General features: G+C 37.4%; 1 protein-coding gene across 1 annotated transcript; it reads right to left on the bottom strand.

Annotated features, from left to right (window-relative positions):
* Positions 1–2,695: 2,695 nt before the first annotated feature.
* LOC122521240 lies at positions 2,696–3,505 on the bottom strand. The gene has a single exon (XM_043641794.1). It carries the CDS (start codon positions 3,503–3,505, stop codon positions 2,696–2,698), a length of 810 nt encoding a protein of 269 aa, XP_043497729.1.
* Between the last annotated feature and the right edge of the window lie 6,314 nt (positions 3,506–9,819).

Below are 9,819 nucleotides of genomic sequence, written 5' to 3'. Positions count from 1 at the left end.
GTGGCGCGTATTCACCAGAATCTCTACCCCCATCACCGCACCTGTGTGTTCGTTCGTTCGTTCGTTTGTTTGTTTGTTTGTTTGTTTGTTTGTCTTTCTATGTATACGTCTTCTCTCTCTTTTCTCCTTCTTTCTTATTCACCTCTTTAGGAATGTCGGATGTATCTGATCTTATCGAGTGAAGTCGATCGAAAATTTCTATCTCACTTCGCTATAGAATTCCTTTATTTTTCTTTCTTTCTTTTTTTTTCGTCAATGAAACAAGTATTTTCGAAGTTCACGAAACACGATGTTTATCAAGGAAATCCCAATAAGTGAGTTTTTAATATATAAATAAATATCTTGAATATATATAGATATCAGTCCACACAACTAAATTTAATGGAGATTTATCGACTAACTTCATGCTGTTAATTTCATGTCGCTGTGCGCGCGCATCGTGAAAATTCGACTACGTTCATTTTTATCCCTAACGCGCCAAAAGAAGTATAACCTCAAAAATAAACGAATAATTGTCTTATGGATACGTCGAGTAACATTTTTTTCGATCGTTTAGTTTTCGGGAATAGTTCTTCTATTGGATTCCAACTGTCATGCTGAGAGTCTCGTTTCGCGATAAACGGAGAACGGACAAATCTATAAGGGAAAGAATTGAAAAAAACAAAAAACAAAGAAATTAAATAAAAATACAAAATGTAAAGAAGGGGATGAACGAAAACGGTGCACGTCCGTTTATACGCTCGGCCGAGTATTACAAAGCGACCGATTTTCGGTGCACATATAAATCAGTCGACTTCCGACGAGGACGTACAACAAGCCGCTATTCTCTCGCGCGACAAACTCGCGCAGAAGTCGCAGAATATCTTTCTCCCTCTCTCTGTCATTCAGTTTATTTTTTTATTTTGTTATTTTTAATTTCTTTTGTTTTGTTTTTCTTTTTTTTTTTTCATTCTCGGTAAGATCGATCGTTCAATTTGAAGCTCACGGCTGTGGGATCGTCGCTAGGCAGGGTGGTCCGATATTCTTGCTCGAACGTTTGACGGTCACATCGAATAACAGCCCGATTTATCGGAACAACCAAGTTTCAACCTTTGAAGTCGAGTGTAGAAACGTACTACGAAAGATTTTCTTACAATCAGTTGTAAAATGTTAAATATAGTAAAAGTATATGTGCATAGATCTTCCTAAAATTAGTTATCATTTCTTACGAATACCCAGATGTATCATAAATATTCATTAATGATTTATAGTAAGGCTACGGAATACTCAAAGATAATTATATTCTTCTATCGGAGTTATAACAAATTTTACACTTTGCTTCAAAAATTTCTTCAAGAGAAACAGAGAGAGAGAGAAAGAGAGAGATAAGATAAGTACAGCAATAGTTTCATGTAAAAGGAGAATATGAACGACTTCCAGCGTAGTAACTCATTTGGATGGTAATTTTCAATGCTTTTCAAAATTACGGGACTATCATTTCGTTTAATTTATATCTTCTGTCGTGTGTGTATGTGTATATGTGTATGTGTGTGTGAAATTACTCATTGACTTCCTAGTGCAGTAAATTTTATCGATACCGTTATTATCGTTTACCGAACCATCTCTAATAGTAAAAGGTAATGATTATTAAATAATTGTATTAAATATTTAAAATATTATTAAATCATACAATGAGATGTTAACAAGTTTAGTTAAAAATCAAGTTTTAAATAAAAATTACAAATTAACTTTGATACTAGGTATCTTAAATCTTGTTAGATAGGGATCGAAGAATATCGGCTCGATATAATTTGTCGGAATCACGTAAGATCGTGTTACGAGATCAGTCTGAAGCTTTGTTAGAAGAAGACCTTAGAGTTTCGTAGATTCGATTAAGCGATAGATACTAATGATACTTCGAAAATTTGAATATCTTGAGAAAGAGTGATAATTTTTTTTTTTTACGAAAGGATATAGAAAGAGTAAAAGAGAGAGAGAGAGAGAAAGCGAGTGAAAAAGGAGTCATCGTCATCGTTGTAGGAAGAGAAGGCTGCAGGTTCTCAAATTGCGAGGAAACCGGGCACCAAAGTGTCGCGCTGGTTTCATATGACGGCCGGACCACCGATGACGATGATGTTCCTTCTTTTGACCAATAATAACATCCTTAAATTCTACCAAAACTCATTAAATTGTATCCGCAAATTCGTTTCCAATTGATTTTCTTCGACTGGTACTCTGTAAAACTTATTCGGATAATAATAAAAGAGTAGGAGGGGGGAAGTTCTGGAAACGGTATGAAATTAGATTTATCTGCAAAATGTTTTATTCGAAAAAATATCACTTTGTTCTTCTTTGTCACTTATCTAAATTACAATAAATTATATGTAACGCTATATGATACAACGTTTAATTAGTATTATTTATCGCTTAATTAATTAAACTATCTTACAAAATATACAAATTATCGGTGGATTATTATATGTACAGAGAGGATATATGATTGATATTTCCAGAAAGGTCTCACGTGATTTTTTCTTACGTGGTCTCATTTCTAAAAATAATGCGTTATCGTTAGATACCCTATTGTTCAAAATAATACTGATATTTTTGTTCGTCACTATAAGTGAATCGATTTATTCGATTGATCTTATAAACATCAAATCTGTTAAGGATTCGAAAAGAGGCTTAAGATAAAGCAACTCCTGTCAAACGATCGTTATTGTAAAAGATCGTAAAGTGCGGTGATGTAAGATTGTGCCATCTGAAGAGTCTCGTATTTAGATAATTGCCTATCATTTCCAAGGGAAGGTAAATAAGCTCTAAGCCTGTCAAAAGCTTTGTTAAGATTTTGCATTCGTCTTCTCTCTCTGGCGTTAGCAGCTAGTCTTCGTTTCCTAACCGTTGTAGAACTAACGTATTTGCCTCGTCTTCTTGCGTCACGTCCAGAAGAAGTAGGATTACCAGCCGAATCAGGACCGTCGCTCATTTCTTCGTCGTCTTCGCTATCGGCGTCCATTGTTCGGTCCGAGAGACTACTCGAGTTGCTGACGACACTTCCATGACAGGATTGAGCCTTATCTTGTTCGGTGTCCCCATCAGCATCCACATCTAATTCTTCTCCAAGTTCAACAGTATCCAAACGCGATGATCGCGTTTTCCCAACTACGATACAATCCGTACCGTTAGTTATTCTCTTATTCGTATATTTTTGGTCTTCCGTTGCTCCAGACAAAAGATGATAGGAGGGTGCACCGATTACATTAGTCTCTGATTCCGAAGAAAGTGTCGTAGCAGGACTAACAGATCGTAAACTTGTCGTAGGGCTCGGAGTATGCCAATCGTCGTTTCTGTAACTTTCGTATATTACGCAACGAGGTACTGCCAAAGTGCTCACTGGAGGCAAACCTGACTTTGTTTTGCCCGTGTAGCTCGTGTAACTCGGTAATTCCAAGTAAGTACACGATCCAACTTTGTTCTCTCGAGGTGGATACATGTAGCCGTAACGAAACATCTCTTGAAGCTCCATCGCACGAGAATCAGTATGTTGTTACACTGAATTAAAGCTCTCCTTCTGTTTTGATCTTAATGATTTGCACTATCTCTATAGGTCTCTTCTATTGATAAATAATTAATCAATCTAATTGTAAGATGAAAAATTCAAATCTCTTCTTATTTTTTTGTTTTATTATTACACTATTAGAAAAGATGATATCATACACGAGAAATCAGAAGGCTTTCCGGTAGTTTTAAACGCGTACACGCCGAGTCGGCTCTCGGAGTGATTCTGAAGTCTGGTGGAAGCGCGCCAGAGACTTTATGCGTTCGAGGAGCAGGCACCCTCGAGGAGCACGTGCCGCGGAACCAATCGGAGAGCGTCCAACATTACCACCACGTTTTTAGTGAGCTCTTAAGCGGGGACCAGGCCCGGTGCGCGTCCGGGTACCGCAACAGGTTGCCCGGCGCCTACAACGGCTACACAAGAAGGGATGAGAAAGAAAGAACGATCGGTAGTGTAGCCTTTGCCTTCGTTCTCTGGGAAAGTTTATCTACCTCTCTCTCCCTCCCTCTCTCCCCCTCCCACTTTTTCTGTGTTAGGGAGCCATCTCCTTCGGAATCTTCTTCGTTACTCGTTGCATAGATCGTGTGACTCTCGATGAAATTCTTCGCGTGAAATTCTCACGGTCTACCGATCGCTTTCTCACTTCGATAAAGACCAATCGAATTATTTATTTACATGAAAAAGATATAATTATAAAAATTTCTTATTAATAATATTATTTAAATGATAAATAATAAATGCTAATGATAGATTGTTAAATTGTCATTACCATTTTTACAAAGCTCGTCGAATAAGTTTACTACGTCAATTTTGTCGGCATAAGTTTCGTTAAAAAGAGAGAGAGTAACTTAAAAATTGGATATTTGAAATAATAAAAGGGATCGAAAAGGTATCCATAATTATTTAACGATTTCTGGTAGCGTAAGATAAGAATGGTGGGTGCTCGTAAATCGGTTGAAATCTGCCTCCGAAGAATTCGGTGCTCACAGTCTGGGACCAAGCCACAGGGCATAGGTCCATCTCTCGCGTTCACCGAGCTCAGTGGAGAAACGAGGATCGTATCTTGCAAAAAGGGTGCAAATACCTTAGGGGCGTAAGGTCCAGTTACATCTTTACTCGCTCAATTAGCGAAAACAGGTAGGATAAAGTTTGCGGCGAGCACGAAGGTGGTCTCGAGGCAACCCGATCTCTCTGTCATTCCCCTTCGGGGGACACGGCCGTCTTGGATTTCGAGATCGTCCGAACGCCGTCCTAAAATTCTTCCTAAGTAGTGAAACGATAATCCTCTACTTAAAAACCTTTCGTACTCCTTCTTCGTACACCTTCAACGAGAGCGACTCAACGTGCGCAAGCAAGCAAGGGTCCTACGAAAAGCCCATGGCGATTTGTCCACGATAACTGTTCTCCCTTTTTATTCCTTTATATTTTTTTATTTTCTTCTTTTATTTCTTTACTTCTTTTTCTACCTTTCTTCGCGAACTTGCAACTCTTCCTTGTACCTTGTCGACTTGGATATAAGTAAACCGATACCTTAAGGGTGGTGCTGGTGGTGGTGGTGGTAAGAAACGAGCTTCTTAAGTGAACAAAATGAGTTGGTCGATTTTTCTTTGGAGTTTATTTTCTCGATCGATTCTTTAGTCGTAAACCTTTCGCGAGATCTATCTTTCTGCTTGGACAGGCGTGATACGAAAATCGATCGGTTTCATTTAATATCATCTCGTTTTTGGAATGGAATCGTGCCGGAACCAATAATTAGGACCACAAGACGTAAGTCCCACCGCTTGCTTGCCCTTGCCCCGTATAGCTATAACTTCACCCACCTTTCTCATCTACCTGACTGCTTCCAGACCTAACACATTCGCTCAACCCGCTCCGTTCTGACATACCATCGATTTAGCTCGCTCGAATTCATCCAAAAGATCCGACATTTTCAACATCCACCATCTCTAATCTAACAATAAGAATAATAACAAATAGACTTGTACTTTAAAATAATACTTTTTGAAAACTACAAATGATTAACAATTGTAAGACAGTACGTTAGAAAGTTTATAATATATAATATATCTATTAGATATTATCTCAACTAAATCTCATATTTAATCTACAAATATTGTCAAATTTGTTATCTTTTCAAATATTACAAGAAGAATAACATGTTCGTATGAAAATTTGAAGTCTCTTGAATTTCGGGTCTAAATTGCGATGAGAAATATACAACGAGAAAGGAAGAAGAAAAAAGAAACCATGCAAGATGAGAGAGAGATAAAAGATGGTGGAAGAGAAAATGATGAGAAGGTGAACTGTTGGAAACGGTTCGAACCGAGGTGGGTCTGGGCATGGTGATACGCCCTGGGCGTGAGTCCAGTAATTAAATACAAAGTGAACTCATTTGTGGAGCTCGGTGGCAAATAACATGTTACCCGCCAAGTAGAGCTAATTTATGAGTGCGCCGTATGACGCACTACCTTTCGGCCCTCCACGAAGTCAATCTTTGCCATTTATACCTTTACAAAAGATCTACATTATGTGTCCATGAATATGCATTGGTGGTCAATAGAGATGTAATGGGCATCGTGTAAAAATTCTAAATCAGAACGGATTACCTCTATGGAATTTCGAAGAATTAACATTTATTTCAACTTTTGTTTAGTCCTTCTCTCAACTCCTCCTTATTTTCCTTCGCTTGATCTTCCATCGCTTGACGAATTTACCCATCTCATCAATAATTCATCGAGACGAACATGCCGATATGGCCCTGAAATACGTGATTTTAAAAACACACGAACACGTCCGACCAGAGAGATCAAGGGGAATAAGATCAATAGTTCTTAATCGAATAAGGGTTCTCAATCCTTCTTTCAATCGACAATGAAAAGTTTTCAAGAATCAGTATACGTCAATATAATAAGATTCGTCGATCAATAAATATTTTTTGAATATTTATGCATGAGATTGAATTGTTAACACTTTATTAAAATCAATGAGTCATGCCTACATTCCGAGAAATGAATTTCGTGTTATCTAAGATAGGAAAATAGACGAGGTGTGTTGTTTGACACGAGAACAAACGAATTCTCGTCTCATTGGTGCAGTTATAATTTCATCCTTGCCGTGTCTACTGTCGTGTCAGACGGACGATGAAGAAGAGGATGGAAAGAAAGTTTCCAAAGGAGAGAGCCTGTTAAGGAGAATGCGTGCCGCGCTGATTCTCGGAATACAATTATCGCATTATCCGGTTCCGCTTTGAAATTCCTCATTTTGTCCTTCGAGGTGCGGCTCGCCGTCGCGGGAGCCATCGTTATACGTTGTTAAAGATCAACAAGCGTGCTACTATGCGATGTTTTCGAATTATCTTTCATCGAAAATGGGAAGAAGAAGTAGAAGAAGATGAAGGAAGAAACGAAGAAGAAGAAGAAGAAGAATAAGAAGAAGAATAAGAAGAATCGTAGGGTCAGTTTGCGTCTTCCAAGTTTCTTCTCTCCGTGTCTTGTCGGTGATGTGAACCTACTAATAACGGGACGGATAGTAAACAATAAACGGGAGACTCGTACAACCCCAATCGAGATTGATAAATAACAGAGAAGCGAAAAGGGAATCTTATTTTCGGCACGAGATACATCCAAAAGGTGTCTAGGTTCGTTTTCAGAACAATATAACAGTCGCGATTTCGACGTGTCGTTTCGAGCCGCTACATATGTATCCTTCCTGCGTGTTCTCCAGAGAACCATAGTTAGCCTAACTAGGATAATAATGAACACTTTCGACAGGTGGAGATATATTTCGCGACTATCTTGCGAAAAAAAGGATCTTCGAAGCGATCCTTTCAAGCGGATTATTTTTTGGATAATTAGTTAGATATATTTTTTCGTTACCTATCTAACGAGATACAAATTTAGTGAATTGAACACGTCACCAGGTACATTAGGTAATTTGCCAATTGACATGATTAAATATATGCGCATATATCATTTCTTCCCTTCGATATTTTATTACATGAACGGTCATTTTTGTTTCCTATGGTACTTTTAGATGGAAGATCATTGATTTTCGACCATTTTCGTTGTTTTCGTTAATAAACGATTCTCGAACAAATTGGTCTAGCTTGTATAGCTATGAAATGATAGTTCAACGTGTTATTGACACACGATCATGTTACCAGCCATGTCTCAATGTTGATCATAAAAAGTCAATCTTGTGGTTTAGAAATAGAGGCACACGCGTTCTTTGAAATCATAAAAACCAACAAAGTTAAGAAACAACAAATCGTTTGTCGGTTGATAGGGGTGGTCGATTCGGGACAGAAAAGTCGTAACCTCTTTTAAAGTAGGATAGTTCGTTTCTGAGCTGGTGTTCTATTTTTCCCTGAAAGCTTCGGACTATTAGCGATTACACCCAACCTGAAAATGGCGTATCGGTATGTGCTCAAATAACTAGGCGGCAACGTGATGCGATCAGACGGGGCAAATGGTGAACAACTATGGACGATGGGGAAAAGAAAATAATTTCACCATGAAATAAAGTTATTGTCCATAATCGGTCGTCCTAGCCGGAAAAGAGGCGCCGACGGGGATATTCACTTTGGTGGTCACCACCGGACGTGCTTGCGTTTGGAGACACCGATAGACCTCAATTTTTGATAATATACGTCTACCTTTTTAACAGCTACCCTAAACTTGTCTTTTTTACTTTTGTTTTTTTTTTTTTAATTTTTCTAAAGAACTACCTAACTTCCTATTTTACATCTACATTTTAGTTCGCAGAAATACTTTTGTATAATTAGAAAAAGAAAAAAAGTTACGCGGAGATATTTCATTAGGAAGATACAAAAGAGAATTCGATTATTATAAAAAGCCACTTTAAAGCAAAGCGGTATGACCAATTTACGCACCGCGACGCGTGGCCACACAAGGCATGATGATTTAAGATTAGAAAAAAAAATCTAATTGTAAGACGAAAAGAAAATAAAAATCTTCAGCATCATTACGGACATAATATATGTATTCTAATATAGTAACGATCGTTGTTGGTTAGAGCCGCAGAAGGTAGTCGTAATTAACTTAACCCTAATAGAGCGTTTAGCGTGGGTTAGTTTGGGGTAGGTCCATTGTATTAGCATAAATCATGGAGTCAAATTCCGGGCGATGGAAGAAGCAGTAGTTTATCATAGTTTAGAAATGAAGGGGTTACCGCTCTGATACACGTCGCTCGTTATTATGATAGTGTTCGAGTCAAATGAGTTTTCCAACATGTTCCAACCGGCGTTAAAGTCTCCGACACGACTACGTATACCTGAACAGTTGAATATATACTTCGATAGCGTGGACGTAGCATGATTTATACGGTTAATATCTTATCGAGTTTTAATCATTATTATACCATTACAATGATCTAATTGAATGTAATTTTGTTTATTCTAATTAGAACATAATTCAACCTATTATAATAAGTTGAAATGATTGATATGAAATAATGAATAGTAAAAACGTAAATGATACAATTATAGCAGAATTTTTAACTAAACGCATAATTGTATAATTCGATGTTAAAAATAAAATGATCGTATGATTCTATGGATTCTGAAGTTCTGAGAATGGAGTTAAATTCGATGACCAAAAAATAGTTTATTTTCTGACGAGTAGCGTAATCAATAAGGCACATTAAAACGTTAACCATAAAATCGTTATACTCTGCGAATGTTATCGATCACGAAATAGCGGGCAACAGGATACGAGGACTGCTTAATATTCAATATATAACGCAAAAATTGAATATAACGTTACCGGTTGATTGTTCACGAATTCTGCATGCAAAATTTAATGCGCGTGCAAGCCACTTGTGTGGTCTGGTATAATATATTATACAAAGAACTTCGTTCGTTCGTTTGAACCTTAATCTTGTGAAAGAACAATTCGATCGTAAAACGAGTAGCACGAAAAAGTTAAAAAAGAAAAAAAAAAAAGAAAAATTTAGAAAAAGAGAAGGAAAATGTTCTTCCTATTTCAAAAATTCGCTGTGCGTCATTGAAAAACAACAAAATTTCATATACTGTGAGAAAAAGATCAACTCGTATCGTTTCCCCGCCCATTGAGAAATGTGTTAGAACTAATATATCGTGCGTGTACGTGACAGAGGAAATGAAATAAGGTTAGAAAAGATCGAAAAATGAAAATAATTTGTTGAAATTTCGACCGGTCAATCGGTCCTGCACAAGATGAGAGAAAGTTATACCGGAAAAAGGGTTTCCAATCGACGAGGAAACGCAAAAGGTCGTATCTCAG

The sequence above is a fragment of the Polistes fuscatus genome, unplaced genomic scaffold (assembly GCF_010416935.1).
Source record: "Polistes fuscatus isolate 324 unplaced genomic scaffold, CU_Pfus_HIC Scaffold4, whole genome shotgun sequence".
NCBI classification, from domain to species: Eukaryota; Metazoa; Arthropoda; class Insecta; order Hymenoptera; family Vespidae; genus Polistes; species Polistes fuscatus.
This window is presented reverse-complemented; position numbering and strand designations above follow the sequence as displayed.